The sequence below is a fragment of the Hippocampus bargibanti genome, linkage group LG11, assembly GCF_051943395.1.
Source record: "Hippocampus bargibanti isolate YZ-2025 linkage group LG11, ASM5194339v1, whole genome shotgun sequence".
NCBI lineage: Eukaryota > Metazoa > Chordata > Actinopteri > Syngnathiformes > Syngnathidae > Hippocampus > Hippocampus bargibanti.
The window spans coordinates 15353878-15372424 of NC_142744.1; the positions used below are offsets into that span (position 1 = coordinate 15353878).

General features: G+C 43.2%; 1 protein-coding gene across 1 annotated transcript in view; it reads right to left on the reverse strand.

The window, feature by feature from the left end:
- Positions 1–17065, reverse strand: part of nos1apb (nitric oxide synthase 1 (neuronal) adaptor protein b) — a 19923-nt gene extending 2858 nt beyond the window's left edge. The window contains exons 1-8 of the mRNA XM_089007784.1: positions 16608–17065; positions 16260–16331; positions 13125–13214; positions 12991–13049; positions 10929–11037; positions 4351–4480; positions 3957–4078; positions 2871–3032 (exon numbers count right to left, since the gene is read on the reverse strand). Of these exons, the coding sequence (XP_088863910.1) occupies positions 2871–3032; positions 3957–4078; positions 4351–4480; positions 10929–11037; positions 12991–13049; positions 13125–13214; positions 16260–16331; positions 16608–16712 (849 nt within the window). The 5' untranslated portion in view covers positions 16713–17065. The remainder of the gene's footprint in view (positions 1–2870; positions 3033–3956; positions 4079–4350; positions 4481–10928; positions 11038–12990; positions 13050–13124; positions 13215–16259; positions 16332–16607) is intronic.
- Positions 17066–18547: the final 1482 nt, after the last annotated feature.

The following is an 18547-nucleotide window of genomic DNA, read 5'->3' on the forward strand; positions in this document are numbered from 1 at the left end:
CAAAAAGCAGGCAGGAGGGAGCAGGAGGTTGTTTGACAAATTGTATTAAAATAAAGTCAGCAGGAACAAAATGTAAAACATCAAAATGATCTGAACAGAAAAAAGTATCAAAAGAAAACCAAGTGTAAAAGTCCGCCAAGGTTAAACAAACATGCACAGCATACAATGCATGCGATTGCAGACAAAGCATGCAACAAACAATGAACCAACACCGGATGGCCGTGCCGGGAGTCCTTTTAAGTGTCACTGATTAAAACGACCAGCACCTGCGAGGCTGCAGGCAGGGCTGACGTCGCTACCCGTTGGTCGCCAATCCGAACGTGGCAGTCCGCACTGATCGGGACGACCAGCACCTGTGCAGGTGCAGGCGGGGCCGACAGCGCCACACGTTGGTTGCCAACCAGATCATGACAGTACCCCCTTCAAGGGGCTGTTTCCAGAAGTCCCAACAGTTTCCCAAAAGGTCCACTCGCCAGGGAACAATGGTGGAGACGGCAACCGCTGCCTCTCCAGCATACGACGGGCGGCGGCCTGATGGGAACGGGACTCGGCCTGGGGTGGACGAAGACGCGGTACGGATCGTCGTGGGCGTGAGTGCGATCCCTTTCGCACGTTTACGCGACGACGCATGGCTCAACATGGGCGTCGAACTGCCAGGCGCAGAGTGGTGCCCCGGACGGCCGTATGGGACCTGCCCGGCACCCGGGAAACGAGACCAGTCCTGAGCCGCTCCGGGATCCAGCGGTGAGTGGGGTCTCGGACTGACGTTAACGCGGACGTTGCACGGCTCGTCGCGGATGCGACTCAATTCAACATGCACGACGAGGGCGTGGCTGGACGTGGGCGTGCACTGCCAGACACCCAGTGTCACCCTGGACGGTCACCTGGAAGGAGGTCTCGGCCGGACGTTGACATGGACGTTACGGCGTGGGCTAATGTGGACGTAGCATTGCCAGGCACAGGGTGGAAATGAGACGGGTCCGTCGTACCTGCGGGATCCGATGGTTGGTCGGTTCATTCTGTCACGGTTTGCGAGGTGGTGATGGCGGGTGCGGATCCCAAAAAGCAGGCAGGAGAGAGCAGGAGGTTGTTTGACAAATTGTATTAAAATAAAGGTCAGCAGGAACAAAATGTAAAACATCAAAATGATCTGAACAGAAAAAAGTATCAAAAGAAAACCAAGTGTAAAAGTCCGCCAAGGTTAAACAAACATGCACAGCATACAATGCATGCGATTGCAGACAAAGCATGCAACAAACAATGAACCAACACCGGATGGCCGTGCCGGGAGTCCTTTTAAGTGTCACTGATTAAAACGACCAGCACCTACGAGGCTGCAGGCAGGGCTGACGTCGCTACCCGTTGGTCGCCAATCCGAACGTGGCAGTCCGCACTGATCGGGACGACCAGCACCTGTGCAGGTGCAGGCGGGGCCGACAGCGCCACCCGTTGGTCGCCAACCAGATCATGACATCAAGATGGTGGAAGAAGAAGGCTACGTTCCTCAGCAAGTGTTTAATGCTGATGAAACCGGCCTTTTTGGGAAAAAGATGCCTAACCGGACTTTCATCACGCAGGAAGAGAAGTCCGTCCCTGGGCATAAGCCTCTGAAAGATAGGCTAACCCTCCTTCCTACAGTCCTTATAGAATGTGAGTCTCCTTCCAAACAGTAACTCCCTCACTCCCACCCCCTCCCACTCCATTCCATCAAACCATCAACGACCACCACAAAGGTAAATAAAACAACTTTATTGTACTGTACAGTTTATTTCTTTCAATAGAATACAATAGCACATTTATTATACGTAAAATAAGGTATATTTTGTGTAGTTTTATGGCTTATTCAGTAGAAAATTATGTTTTATGGGCACCCGGGAATGGATTATTCTAATTTTAATGGTTTCCTATGGGTAATTAATGTTTGGAAGACATACTTTTCGCCTTACATACACTTTCTGGGAACCAATTAAGTTCGTAAACTGAGGTATCACTGTATTTGTCTTTCTCATTAAAATTCCAACATAAGTCTAAGAAGAACTAAAACCATTGGAGGCTGGTCCAAAAACAAAAAAATACAACAGAACCTAAACCCACAAACTTCACTCATTCACCGCCATTCCTGAATTTGGTTTTTATTTTTACTTTCAGGGAAGTGCTGGTCACACCTCTGGCAATGTTTTTCCCTCCCATGAGCAGCAGCATTTGCCTTTTAGAAAGCCGCCCCCATTCCAAGCTCAGCTAACTCCACAACCATATAAATTAGGCTTTTTTTTAACAAAAGAAGAGAGTCTAAGGCTTATTCCGCTGCATTCAGTGTTTATGTAGTCCGAAAACTAAATATTCTGTGGCTTTAGCAATTTGAGTGAAAATGACAAAAACCCTGGCACTGGCATGGAGACATTTTTTCACATCGTCTGGCAGTAAATGAGTTAATTGGTGCCTGTCTGAGGTATTGTTTCCCACAGTAATGAATGGAAATGGTAAAGTCCGCCAGAAAGCCATGAGTGGACATCTTTTCAAATTTATTGATTGTAAAATGGCTCTTGGTGAATTTTGCCATTCGGCTTCTCGTTTTACCACTTCCGAACAGCATGTTTGCACAAATGGTACTGAAACAGCAAACAGTTGGAAATGTGTATTGAATAGTTGAGAGAAGGACAAATATGGTGCATTTTTGGATGATTCAGAAAGCCAAATATCTGAATGATCTGAGTGATCTGAATTTTTATGTATTTATGGAAATAGTGGCACAGGATTTCTTAAAGTTGATCGGTCCACCCATGCATCCATCCATGACGTGTGAAACACTTTCTCTGGATAGTGCACATCAAATGAACGCCAATAACCATCGAAACAAACATCTCCGGTACCTGAGCCGATGCGGCCAGTGCCTGTTGCTCCTGCAGCTGTAACTGTTTCTGCAACAGCTTGAGCTGGTGTTCTGAAACGTAGGGTGTATCTGCAGCCGGCTTGCCCGCTCCAGAAGCTTTCCTGGCCGGAGAGTTGAGGAGAAGGGAGTCACCCATGGAGCCCTGCAGCAAACAAGATAGGAGCAAACAGACTGCGCTTACTAACAGCGAGGATAAAGAGCCACCTAACCGAGCCCTATTCATCCATCCACCCCAACCAAATCCATCCATCCATACCCATCCAATTATCCAACCCAACCAAATCAATCCATCCATCCCCATCTATCCGTCCATCAAGCCCACCCACAGATCCCCCAAAACACACCCATCCATCCATCCATCCATCCATCCATCCATCCATCCAAACTAAATCTATCCACCGCCCCCACCAACCCATCCAATCCACCCAACCCAACCAAATCCATCCATCCCTTCATCCACCCACCCATCCAAATCCAACCAATCCATTCACCCACCCATCCATCCATCCATCCATCCATCCATCCATCCATCCATCCATCTATCTAATCCAACCAATCCATCCACCCATCCCCCATACCCAACCCACCCATCCCTCCATCCATCCATTGCCCCAGAACCCACCCATCTACCCGCTCATCCCTCCATTGCCCCAGAACCCACCCATCTACCCACCAACCCATCCATCCCTCAGAACCCACCCATTCATCCATCCGCCCATTCGTCCGTCCATCTGTCCATCCAGCCATTTATTTGTTTACACATGCGAGTATATATGTGTTATGTGTGTGTGTGTGTGTGTATGTATGTATGTATGTCTATGTATGTACATTATTTATTCATTCGTGTATTCATTTATGTGGTTATGTAATCATTTGTTTATTAATTTGTGTATTCATTTATGCATATATCTATGTATTTATTTATCCATTTAGTTATTTTTGCTGCTTGTAAATTCTCCAAAGGCATCCATACATGTCACTTGGAATGCCATCTGTTGCCTTCTGTTCGTTTGAATGGAATAACAAAGTGTGGCACTAAAATGATCAAGTATAATTTAGTCTGTACCTTCCTATTATTACCAAGGACCTTTTTGTTCCTCTCCAGGTCCGATGAAGTGTTGCATTCAATACTCTCCTCTGTTGTGGCTTCAAGGTCGGTTTCCTCTGACAATGCAAACCTCTTGTTGGCTGTGCAGAATGCAAACACGTTAGGTACCTTTAATGCTTTGTTGTCTTTTTTTCAGAGCTTGAGAGCATGCAACTCATCCATAGAGGGAAGGGAGTGTGTCCCCGCTAGCACAATGAACAGGTCGAAGCCAACGGAAGATATTCTCTGCCTTTTTCCCCCAGCAGGTGTTTGAAGAAGCAAGAGGGTGAAGTTGGTGTCACAAGTGGCGGGTCATAGGCAATTATAACACAGGTGGAAAGGAACGGATGGAAAGGTTTGTGATGTTTGGTACCTGGCATGGCATCAGGCTCTTCCTCCTTCCCATCATCATCCTCTTTGTCATCTGTTTGCTTCTGCAAGTTCAGCTGGTGACACACGTCAAACGCTTGACCCACTGTCCGCACTATCCGCATGGCTTGAGACTGGGGAGGGAGACGAGAGTGTGTGTGAGGCACATAGATTGCGATCAGGCTGCAAGGCAGGATGGAAAGATGAATGGACCCAGCATGAAGAAAACCAAGTGAAATAGGAGAAAGGATTGCTGCGGGTGGTGGATATAGAACAGGGGTGGGCAAACTTTTTGACTCGCGGGCCGCAATTGGGTTCTAAAATTTGACAGAGGGGCCGGGCCAGGAGCATTTTGAGGGAGTGTTTGGGCCGGAAATACTAAACCTAAAGCATTAAAGGACAACCGACGCCTCCGGATTTCGTTATGTCCATAATTTGTAAAATCACTTCAAATGACTTTGACTGAGCGTATTTTACAAAGATTCCACAGATATGGCTATAGTTTACGTTTTAAGACTCACGCTGACGTCAACTTTGGACCGCCCCTCACCGAGAAAGCGACACACAATGCATTTTGCGGTACTTTGTTTGGTCTGAAAACTTTGTGTTGATCCGTGTTGATGGCGAAATTAAAAGGAAAACACATAAATAACGCCATGGTAAATCGTTGTGTGTTGCACCGAGACAACTATTTGATATTCGCTGACACAAATTCCCAGCTGACAAATCAGCCCATTTCCAACGGAGCTTCAGAATCAGAATCAGAATACCTTTATTCGTCCCGCAATGGGGAAATTTGCAGTCCACAGCAGCAATTGAAGAGGGATGGGGTTGGGGTGGGAGTGAAAGGATAGAAAACAAGATATTCTAAGCATAACAAAATAAAAATGTCAACTGTATACTGTGCAAATGTAGATGTGCAAAAACCGTTCTATAAAAAAGACTGTACATAGTGCAGAATCAAGAAATGCATTTAGATATAAATGGGCGCCATCTTCTGCATTTTCTGGGTGCTACATTGCTGTCATTGACGGCTCGAATTGATATGGGAGGACTCCTTTAATCAATTGCAAAAATGTATGCTTTCCTCTTCAGAACTATTTGAATCATATTCATAACTGGATGAGTAACAAGAAAGCATCTTCTCCGAATCTGAAGCCATTGTATTGATTCTCGAGCAAGGCAAGACGTCTTGGGGTGACGTCACGAACAAGGGGGTGGGACCTTCTGAAACTGGCCATTTCTGGATTCATTTTGAAGTCATTTTTATTGGTGTCTTTCATTTGACTAAAAATATCAGCCTGCATGTTTTGGGTATTTTAGATGCTATATATATAAAACGTTTTTCTGAACAAACAAACAAAAAGGTGCCGGTTGTCCTTTAAATGCAGTGTGTACAAACCTCATAGCACAGTAAGAACACTCCAAACCAATTTATTAACTGTCTTTCAAATGATCAGTTCATAAATTTGTCTCAAAGAATATGCAAGATATGGCGTTTACATACAATTTCACAGATACTTGTAGGAGGAAATGGAAATAGATTAAAATAACATATGCACTGTGATTCCTCAAGATTGCGTCTGTTTTTAATAAGTTTCAATCAAAGGTGCAAAGTTAAAGAAATGAACATTTATTGAAAAATGGAATCACTTTCAAATTCAAAACATACTACACAACGAAATATTCAAGATCAATAATATCTACTTGTGTTAAATTCCAAAATCATGGATGGATTGTCTTGACCGCGCGCTCTACTAACTCCACGGACGCCCTCGCCTTCACGCGCAAACACGTGTACCGTCGCCAAGCACACAGACAGGCTACCTGCAGTTGAAATTTGCATACTCGGCACGGCAGCCAATCAGAAGCCTGCTTCTTTCTTCCGGACTTTCGCAAGCGTTATAAGGTCGTGCATTTGTATATCCATTTCTGTGCATCATTTTCCAAAATAGATGCACAGAACCTCAGCCCAGAACACAGATTCAAAAGAAGCTAACAACATATGTGATGCTACAAAACGTAAATTTACATTAAACTGTGACTGTAAAGTGTACGTGAGACTTATGAAAGGGGCTTAGTGGCTTGTAGCAAGCATTGCAAACGTTGCATTGTACACCATGATGACAAATGACGACTGCAGCAAAATCTACAGCCATGGGCATTTACCGTAAATTAAGCAAGCTAGCATTTGTGGTAGGTACATCCTTAATTAAAAAAAAAACTTTATACTTTGTGACAATGTTTTTTTTAAGTGATTAGTGGTCTTATTGTGTTTCAAGTGGTGAAAAATGGGGCAGCCAACTTTTCAGTTATCTGCCCTGTTGTCCGCTAACTTTTTGTCATGAGTTTCAGACACTGTTTTTACTATAATTTGGACACGTTCGGCGGGCCGGATTAAAAAGCCTAATGCGGGCCGTAGTTTGCCCATGTCTGATATAGAAGATGGAGCTAATAAAAGCAGAGGAAGCTTCCACATCTCTGTATTGATTCATTCACTTTAGTGAAAGATTGGTCAGATCAGATTGAAGCAATTACTTGATGCATAAAGTCCAAACTCTATAATATAAAGTTAAATGTTTCAGAAGTAATTTGAGACATGAATTTAAAACATATTAGGTGCTTTATTGACATAATTTCGTGAAAAGTATAGGGAGGCTCTGATTCAAGCTGGGATGTTAAACAGGCAATCAAGCAACTTCTACTGTAAACCCGAACAGTACTACTGACTCAAAGTCATTGAGGTCAGTCAACTCAAAAGCCGATTTTTTGTTTCAAAAACTTAAACGTTTTGAGTTTTCTGAATAGTCATGCGTTTTTAATTTGCAGTAAATCAATACTTTTGAGTTCATGGCTGTCATATACTCATATATTTTGAGTAAACGGCAGAACGCTGCGTGATGACGTCACCGCAGGCGTGGTCTCACCGGGGCCATTTTTACTTCTCGACGCCTAAAGCGTGCAGAGATCCACGAATTCAGGTGAGAAGACAAACAACATTATTTAATATTACAAGGACCCAGTGTATCAATGCTGTAGTCGGTGCACAGAAAAAGGATATTTTGTTGTGTTTTTGACGACAGCAAATTGGAAAGTCAGTTTGTGGAACTTGCCGCCTTTCACAAGTTAGCAAAGATGCTAGTTCGTGGTCGTGCTTCCGACTGAGGCCTTATTATTATTATTATTATTATTATTATTATTATTATTATTATTATTATTATTATTATCCTTTCAGCCAACTGCCGCCCAAAGAGGAAATGAACAGCAAAAAAGCGAGAATAAGTATTTAGTTTTATCGGCGAGCCAGATGCAATCATCAAAAGAGCCATGTATGGCTCGCGAGCCATTGGTACCCGACCCCTGTTCGAGAGAGTAAAATCTGGCATAGCTTCATGATGACACCGTGGTCAAATCAATTTTGCCACATTTGGTAATTCATCAGGTCGTGTTGTACCTTGTTTCTAAGAAGGAACACCTACTCTGGCATCCCTTCCCTGGCTCCCTCTACATTTTAGAGATCTTTTCAAGATCTTATTATTTGTTTTCAAGTCTTTAAATGGTCTCGCTCTTCCTTACCTCTCAGAGCTCATCCACTCTTATGCACCTTACTCGCGCCTCAGGTCTGCTGACCAGACATGATTAGATGCGCCAAAAACTAACCGGAGGCTAAGACGGGATCAAGCCTTTTCCGTTGATGGTCCCACTCTCTGAAATGACCTGACACTGAACATTCGGGAAGTGCCCCTCGCTGGCCATCTTTAAAACCCATCTCCAAACACAGTTGTACTCTTTGGCATTCGATTCAGCATGATTCCGACTTCATCTTGGTTTTACTCCCTGGGGCTTTCTACTATCTGTGTGACTGCTTTATTTCCTGTATAATATAGCTGTTCATGTTAAGTGCTTTGTTACAGCTTCAGCTGTTGTCAAAGCGCTATATAAATCAATATGTATTATATGTATTGTGTTGTATTGTATTGTTGGGCGTTCTGAGGGTGCTTTCTACTATACGCCTCGTCGTGCCTGACAATTTGGTGACAGAAGGCGGATTAAATTTTTGACTGGATAAAAGGAGGTCTAAGTTGTGACGCGAGTGGTATTTTGGTGGATTTCATCCAGTTGCTGGCAAAGAGATTCTGCCCTCTGTTGTACAAAGGCAACATTTTATATGAGAAGTCAAAACTGAATAACAAAGTCGCAAAAAATTGTAATTCTTCATATATTGCCCCGTCAAACCTACTACACTGGTATTGTCAAATAAAGCAGCTCCCCAGACGGAAGCTAAAAGCTTCATATGGTAGATGTAATGAAAAGAAATCTAATTTGCTCTTATCAATCGCTCTATCTCCCCACTGCTCAGTTACACGCATGGTATAGAGCAGCCATGGAAGAAAAAAACACACTTAGGCCATTCTCCAGACACACACGCAATCCTCATTTCTCTTCCAACTAGGATGATTAACATTATGTCTGATCTAAGCAGTGACGTGCAGTCAGGGGAGTCAGGGAGGCTGTGCCTCACCTGTCATCATGGAAATATCAAATGAAAAAATAAATTAAACAGTTATATTTATTTAGTGATTTGTACTTTAAAGTTCTTTTCCATTTAACTTCACCATTTTTGGATTTTTTTTCAAAATCGCTGAATATTCATATTTACCGTTCAAATACTAAGTAGAGACGAGCGGTGAGGCAGCAGCCGGCTGAGCCTCACTATGGATTGCGCAATTACTATGCAAACTGTGCTGCTTGCTCTGCAGTGAGACCGCATTGCTGTACATCTGCATATCGCTATTAAAGTGTTCCAACACTTTTAGTATATGAACTAAATTTCTACAGTTTAGCTGGTGTATATAATGTAGAGTCACTTTACATTATAAACACTGTGCTACAGCGTTTATTTTACTTTATTTTTATCAAAACTGTGTGCATAGGTGAGGCACACAGTTCTCTTGCCTCATGACAGGGGGCGATGGTGATTACATAAATTCTTCTTGCGCCTCCTCGGCTGCAGAATAATAGAATTAGCGAGAGCAAGCTACAGTAAACAGTTAGCAAGTGCAACCATCCAGTCATTTTTTTCATGTTGCTTGGCCTTATTTTCAAAATGGAGGATTACATATCTAAATTGAAAGAAATAGAGAGACTTTTAAAACTGAAGAAAGATAAGAAAAGCTTCTACAAATAAGGTATCAATGTCTTTCTTCAGAAGGAGCGGCGCATGAAGTCCAAGATGGCGCCCGAGTAGGCAGCCTCAGCAAGTGCTCTCATGAGCCTTGCTTTTTTTGGTTGTTTTTGTCTTGTTTTGTGTTTTCTTTTGTCACTTTGTGTTGTTGTGCATCGTGTGGAACGGATACAGATTGTTTTTCAGCATTTTTGACCACGACATTCATCAAGGAGGAGACTGTGCTGAGCGGTTGCGCCTTTTCGGCAGCATGAATATGCCAGTACTGTTTTTGAATGGGAGGAATGTCAGAGCCATTCGACTGCCATCGCTGGACACCAAAGGGGCCATTGTGCTTTTTTGCGCCTGTAATGGGCAGCATCTTCACAGCCCCGCTTTGTTTAGCGGAAAGGTCAGTGCCGTTGGACGGTCTTCGGCTGGATGGATGCATGGCTTGAGGAACCCGCAATAAGAAGAAAGGAGCATCAGCGCAGAGCGCCGATGCGTACGTGGAACTGTTGCGGCTTGGAATTGAAGCAGATTTATGTGGAACAGGAGATGTGAGACAATCTCTTTTCGTCAATGGATGCTACAGCTGCATGTTTGCTTTCAACATTTAGCTTGTAGTTGACATGCACATTCCACCATGATGTCCCTGATCCACTGGTGGAAAGACGCTTTGATCCTCTCCTCTTTCATCTAGAACTGTTTCATGTCATCACAAAGAGGGAGAGAGGGAGGGAGAGGGGAGGCCTGAAGAATGAATGTCTCTCTGTGTCTTTGTTTTGTCATATTGTCTCTATGCTGTCATATTATTTGTTATTTAGTTTTTTTTTGTTCTTTTGACTTCAAGACGGCGCCGCGAGAGTGGCTGCCTTTCCAGCAGCTCATGTATTTCGTTTTTCTACTTCCATTCCTTTCATCACTTTGCTGCTGTGAAATGTAAATTTCTCCACTGTGAGACTAATAAAGGCATATCCAATCCAATGGACTTCATTTATAAGTAAAGGTAACACGATAATAAAGTTTTTTTTAAATTCTTTTTTTCTATGCTACAGTTTGTATAAAGAATGCTGACATGACATTTTAAACAAAACACGTTAGCTGTTGCCAATCAAATGGTGAATAAGCTACTCTGTGGAGTTCATATGTTTGTAAATCTGACAATCAGTGCCTCACCAGCCATGAACCTCACCGTACGTCACTGGATCTAGGTCACTGTCTGTCTCGTCTCCACGAGAAAGGGATTGCAGAGGAATTATCATTATGTTGTAGGAGAATTTACCCAACATACTTAATCTGCAAATATTTTCCTTTCCATCAACTCATCACTGCATCACTGCTGGACAAGCGAAAGACTGTTTTGCAGGCCTTGTGAAACGACTAACGTGTGGTTATTCAGGGCATATTTTGCTTACCTTTCTCTTTGACTTGAACACATTGCAGCGGAAGCTATTGCTTTCTCCATCTCTTGCTATGTAACTGAAGATCTTTAGGTCTTGTGCATCATGTGAAACGTAAAAAATCCTGGTGGCAGAAACAGTATGTCAGGTTTGGTTCGCGTCTTAAAGGGACAATTTACAAATATGTTGCATTCTGATGAATACTGTGTTTCTGGAATATGAATTGAGTAGCAAAATCCACCCATTCTTTTATCCATCCAAGGCAGTAGCCATTTTGTCTCTTGAAAGATGTCACAATTGCACAGTTAAAGGACAACCGACGTCTCCGGACAAGTTGTGTCCATAATTTGTAAAATGGCTTCAAATTACTTCTACTGAGCGTATTTTACAAAGATTCCACCGCATTTAAGACTCACGCTGAATATTCCGGAAGTCTTGTTTTTGAGTTGGTGACGAGGCCTCACCCTACGTCACTGAAGGAACGCCCCTGACCGAAAAAAAGGATACAATGTAGCAGTCCTTCCATCACGTCAATGCATTTTGCTGTACTTTGGTCTGAAAACATCGTGTAGGACCAAAAAGAGGCAGAAGAGGATGACAACGCTCCAAGTAAGGAATTAATCAGCCTGTGGAAAAGGGTTTATTAATTCCTTACACAGCTTTGTCGCCATTTTCTGCCTTTTTTGGGTGCGACATTTCCCACCCCTGATGCATCAAAATGACCCGGAATAAATTCTTTAATCGATTGCAAACATGTATGCTTTCTTCTTCAGAACTATTTGAATCATATTCATAACTGGATGAGTAACAAGAAAGCATATTCTCTGAATCTGAAGCCATTGTTTTGATTCTCGAGCAAGGCAAGACCGTGGTGTCACGGCAAGTCGGGACCTTCTGAAACTGGCCACTTCCGGTTTCAATTTGAAGTACTTTTTAGACACTTTAAGTCATTTTTATTAGTGTTTTGCATTTGACTAAAATATCATACTGCATGTTTTGGGTATTTTAGATGCTATAAAATGGTTTTCTGATGTCAGTTAGGAAACAAAAAAGTGACGTCGGTTGTCCTTTAAGGCTAAGCTAATCATCACATGTCCAAACACGGGTGTCATAATTTGCAGATTGATTGTCATTACAGCAAACACAGTCTCACTCAATCCAGGAATGTTCTGTGATGTCATTGTTAATTATACACATTACCGGCACATAGTCATTTGACTATACATTTTTTTGTGATTTGAATGTTTCTCATAATTTTGGAGCGAATTTCTGGGGTGGAGCCTATCCAAGCATTAGGCATTTTCGGGAATGCGGCGGGGGACACCCTGACCTGGTTGCCAGCCAATCACAGGGCACGCAGAGACAAACAAGCATCTGCGCTCAGACATAAAGACAATTTGTAGTGTTCAATTAGCCTGCCATGCATGTTTTTGGAATGTGGGAGGAAAACGAAGTACCCGGAGAAAACCCATGCAGAACAAGCAAACTCAGAGCCGGAATTGAAACCTGCATCTCTCCACTAAGAAGTCACGAACACCAACCATGGACCACCAGTCCCAGGCTACAAATATTGATACCCCCTTCCAATGCATTTCAATGAATTTAAATTATACAGAAATGTTGGTTTATTTGTGAACCAGGCAACTCTCAATTCGTTTACAGCACAGATGTCAAAGTCAAGGCGTGGGGTCCAAATCTGGCCCGCCACATCATTTTATTTGGCCTGTGAAAGCAAATCAAGCACGTCAAGTGCAATGATGCTTGCTAAGGTCTGAACCAAAATTTATAATGGTCATATGTAGGTCACAATAACAGTCATTATTATTTAGTTCAAATTTGAAAACGTAATTATTTTGTTGTGCATTCTGTATGTAATATGTGGAGGGGATTAAACATTCGAATGGCTTCCCTAAATTCTGATTATCAATTGTCTACCTATAATCTATCGATCTATGAAAGACAAATCCTAAAACTAGTAAAAATGTACGAAAACTAAGTGAATTTTGGAAAGAAAAGCGAAGGTGAACTAAAATGTAATTGAAATAGAAATGAAAACCTATGATATGCTGGTCCCCACCTGAAGATGGGATCCTGCGTCACCAAGATTGTACTCTCATCCCAAGACCAGCCTTTTCGCTGTCAGGACATATAAAAGTGAGATGCTGAGTTAGCCTTTACTGTAGTAATAAAATGCCATGTTATGGGACTCACCTTCTTTTTTCTTAAAATGACTTTGACAAAGTCCGTGGAAACAACAATGTTGACCTTCTTTTTCTTGATGTTTTTCAGCTTGAATTCGTACTGCGAAAAGCAAGAGTCATTTCCACATTTCAAGGTGACTTGAAACAAATTCAAAGAGGTTGAAAAACACGGCAGTGGAGAGAATGATGAATATTGCATACTCCCAACTGAGATGACTCTCTTTACACAGTGCCAGATGATATATTGGAAAAGAGGGACAGCGTTGTCCGAATAGCTGCATGGGTTTGATTATCGTCCTCTCCGAGGAAATACAAGCTTGGGTAAACACACCAGTGATTTCAGTTTCTCCTTCCGGAGGCCGTTCAAAATGTCAAATTCAGCCATCGCAACGGGTGGTTGAGATATTTGGCACACTTTTCATCTCTCTTCATGATTAATGATGGAGTTTCCTCCAGTAGACATCTCGGCCAAGAACGCTCGCTACAGCAATAACGTATTTGAAATCACGCAGAACGTGTTTGAAAACATTAGATGATAAAGTGATCACGAGACACACCCCAAGTCGATTCAGGATATGTCATATTTTGTTTGTTCTCATGTTGACAACCCTTTTACCCGACTCCCACTCATCCTTCCATTTGTCCTGATACATTAGACTGAAATCCATTCATCTGGATTTCAAAATAAGGCTCTGTTATATTCAGTGAAGTGGCGAGTGGCCATGAGGTTTATGGCAACGAATCAGCAATCGGTTTTGCTACTAACTAACGATGAGTGTGCGCATCAGCCACGAGATTCTATAATGCAGCTTGTCAGATGCTCTTACTCGCCACTCATCCATCTCATCAAGGAGTGGCAATTTTTCTGACATTCGGAAGGGGATGGATTTACGGCCTCTGTAAGGACAAGGATCCACTCTTATGGTATTTCCACATAGCACACAAGATGCAATGCCATCGATCTCAACATACAAGCAACAGCTGTCAGACGAAGATGAGGCGTAACATTGGATGAGATTTACCGCACAATTTGAATGGACATTCATCTGCCACTAAAAAGAAAACAAATTGGCTTTAACAACCTCATCCGCATCTTCAATTTTCATATTGACACCAAAAGCGACTCATAGTCATTGGAGTTATGTTGAAGGACTATTTACACACGTAAAGCAGGCGTTCGTGCGATGCCGGGAGGAAAAGCTTAATTGGAGTATCAGCATCAACAAAAGATTGATTCGGAATGAACTTTACGCTTACTTACTTGAGGTTATTCAACAATTTGGAGGGCAAGCTTAATATGCTGCTCAGCAACCTGAAAACGTTACAGGGGGCTTGCCAAGACTTGTGTTAATTATCCGTTGTAGTTGGAGCACTGTTACAGCAATAAAAACTCCAAAGGCAAAAGTCCTTTTTGTTTCATCATGACGGTCACCAGATAAATGTCGTTCTCTGCGAGATGTCATACTACAAACTTATCACCGAACAGAATATGCCCTCATTGTCACATGCTTCTGTCAAGATTCAGTCATCAGCGCAGGTCCGCCCGTAGAGGCGGAATAAAGCATGTACACATGGACATGCTTTATTCTGACAAGAACTAACTTGAGGTAATGAATTTGTTTCATGACACCACATAAGGTCAAAACTTTGCAATTTGCAAATGTAGCATGAGTAGAAATAATAATAATAATAATAATAATAATAATAATAATAATAATAATAATAATAATAATAATAATAATAATAATTGGGCGGCCCGGTAGTCGAGTGGTAAGCACACCGGCTTCACAGTGCAGAGGTCGCCGGTTCGCGTCCCGGTCCGGCCTCCCTGTGTGGAGTTTGCATGTTCTCCCCGGACCCGCGTGGGTTTTCTCCGGGTCCTCCGGTTTCCTCCCACACTCCAAAAACATGCATGGCAGGCAGATTGACGACTCCAAATTGTCCCTAGGTGTGAGTGTGAGAGTGACTGTTGTATGTCTTTGTGTGCCCTGCGATTGGCTGGCAACCAATTCGGGGTGTCCCCCGCCTCGTGCCCGAAGACAGCTGAGATAGGCTCCAGCAACCCCCGCGACCCTAATGAGGAATAAGCAGTGCGGAAAATGAGATGAGATAATAATAATAATAATAATAATAATAATAATAATAATAATAATAATAATAACGATTATAAGGTTTCTTCAGCCGTCATCTGTACTTCTGTGAAGGTGTCGGACGTTTCGCTTCTTATCCAAGAGGCTTCGTCAGCGAACTAGTCTTTTGTTTCGGCCCTATATATAGTATCCCTACTGTCCAGACGTGGCGGAGCCAGTCTCTGCTATGATATGAGCAGAGGACTACTCCCTGCGGCTACACTGATTACTTCTATTGTCCTGCCTGAGTACGAGCTCTACGACAGGCCTGATTGCCCCATTTTCTCTGGTATCACCCCATCAGCATAACTAAGCCTATGTTGCCTAAACTCTGTTGTACGAACGATCCAAATTGAACCTCATCCCACCATGGTGATTTAGTAAAGAATGTTGCTGTTTTATGAAAATAGCTTATTTTACTCCCCTTTCAACCCATCTATTTTCTTTTGCTGTAAGATTTTAACCTCATTGTCATCAAATGAGTGGTTGGTTACAATGCAAGACATTTTCCTTAACATATGCCAATAAGTCATCACTATCCCAGATGAGGATTAAGTCGTCATTGCGTGTCATTGGAGACATAGGCGACCTCTGTGCGACTGAATAAATTGGGTGCTTGATTAGATCTCAGAGCTGACCAACACATAGTAAATCCTTTCCTCCAACGCATCTCCCTAACACTGCAGTGAGAAGTTATTGCTCTGCAGTCGCTGGCCTTGTCTGAGCCTCATGAGAGATACTGATTTTTCAAATAGTGTGGCAAATAAACCTCAGGCATCAAGTCCGAATCTGAATGGCATTTAATAACTCCTGAGAGATGACAGACTGCGCAGAGAATATGATTGGAGACAGGAGGATGAAGTGGCAAAGAGGATTGCCAATCACTGTGCGCAAAGTGTGAGATTAAACACAACAGTCAAGAAGCACATACTTCATTGATTGCTTAGTCATGTGTTTGCTTCACAGTTACTGTATTCAAACAACTCGAGGATATGAAATATTTGATTGTCGCTTACTCTGATTCTTCTCATCGCAGCAACTATTTCCATGCGGCTGCCAGGACGACCCACTTCCAAGCTGCCAATGTACTGAAAGAATCCAAAGAAAATCGATGTCAGGTATAGACACCACCACTTGTTACTCTACTGTCATATTGGATCAACTCAAACTCCTCCTGATATACTTTGAACACAAATGCCGTACATAATTGATGGAAGGGGGTTGTAACAAAAGAAAGAAGGTGATACGGTCAAATACGGAGGCGATAAAGAAAATGGGTTAGTTATTGGATCATATTTATGCTAAATGGCAATGAACTAACGAGGAAGAAAAACAAGCATATCACACAATGGTCCAACAATTACCTTTGCCTCGAAACTGACTCCATGCTGGAAGACCTCCTCGTTATGCATGGGGATCCTCAAATCGAGGGTGTCATCCACCAAATTGTACTTGGTCACCCCTGGCATCGCTCATTTATCGAATGATTACAGACTCGACACTTGTTTGGTCTGAGACGCACTAAAGAACAGCACGGATGCGCATCATTCTGCGCACGCTTACTCCCTGGAGGTCGAGGCGGATCGATGAGCTGCAGTTAGGCTTTTGGAGCGGATCCGCTAATCGATGTGTGCAAAAGCTTGCGTCCCTTTCGCTGAGGCACGACGATAGAGGAATTACGAGCTGTGCAGATGACTTAACACACGACTCTTGTTTGCTTCGAGGTCTGCATCAAGCATCTGTCGGTTTCAAATGCTCAACGTAGACGGGCAACGTTTGTAGTCGTTTGTAGAGGGTAGAAGAGAAGGACCAAGTGCCTTCTTGCTGCAGGAGTGCATGTTGTTTGTTTGTGCGACATCTAGTGGTGCCACGACGGACATATTGCATCTTACAAAAATGATATCAAAAATGTAAAAGACACAAAACATACGGCAAATTGTCCTAAAGATATCGTCACACTTCCCGACTATCTATCTATCTATCTATCTATCTATCACATCTCTCCGTACCGCTTATTCCTCATTAGGGTCATGGGGGTTGCTGGAGCCTATCTCAGCTGTCTTCGGGCACGAGGCGGGGGACACCCTGAATTGGTTGCCAGCCAATCGCAGGGCACACAAAGACATACAACAGTCACTCTCACACTCACACCTAGGGACAATTTGGAGTCGTCAATCTGCCTGCCATGCATGTTTTTGGAGTGTGGGAGGAAACCGGAGGACCCGGAGAAAACCCACGCGGGTCCGGGGAGAACATGCAAACTCCACACAGGGAGGCCGGACCGGGACGCGAACCAGCGACCTCTGCACTGTGAAGCCGGTGTGCTAACCACTCGACTACCGGGCCACACACATATATATATATATATATATATATATATATATATATATATATATATATATATATATGGACTGGAAACCCCAAGGTCAAAATGGGAAACACCTCCCAAGGTGGTGGAGAATGACCGAGCAAAAATCCTGTGGGACTTCCAGATACAGACTGACAAGATGGTAATGGCCAACCAACCAGATATCGTGGTCATAGATAAAGGGGAAAGGAAAGCCGTTGTAGTGGATGTAGCGGTCCCGAGTGATGGGAACATCAGAAAGAAGGAACATGAGAAAATCGAGAAATACCAAGGGCTCAGAGAGGAGCTGGAGAGAGCCTGGAAGGTAAAGGTGACAGTCGTGCCTGTGGTGGTCGGAGCACTTGGGGCAGTGACCCCCAAACTCGACGAGTGGTTGCAACAGATCCCGGGAACAACATCGGATATCTCGGTCCAGAAAAGCGCAGTGCTGGGAACAGCACGGATACTGCGCAGAACCCTCAAGCTTCCTGGCCTCTGGTAGAGGACCCGAGCTGAAATGGGGACAGACACCACCCATGGTGGGTAAGACGAGGATTTTTTTTTTTTTTTATATATATATATTTGTCACTTTTAGCAGCACTTACTTTCTTTGGAGGCATGATTAGGGGCTAAAACTCTTCGTACACCTAGTACGAAGTGACAAAAGAAAAGTAGTGCGTACAACTATTGTATTTAAGAAAGAAATGGAGCGCCATAACCAGGTGGCTGGCATAGTCTACCGATGAGGAGGGGCTTTTCCTACCTTTAGGCGACTGGACAAGGCCTGGAGCCCGAAGACTCCCACGACCCTATTGAGGATAAAGCAGTCTGGACAATGGATGGATGGATTTTGGTTCAAATCTTGTTTTGAATAAACAAGTGTATTTTGCAAAGAGTGGCAACATGGCGACTTAGTATTTCACATATCTGCCTTACAATACTGATGTTCGACTCTCT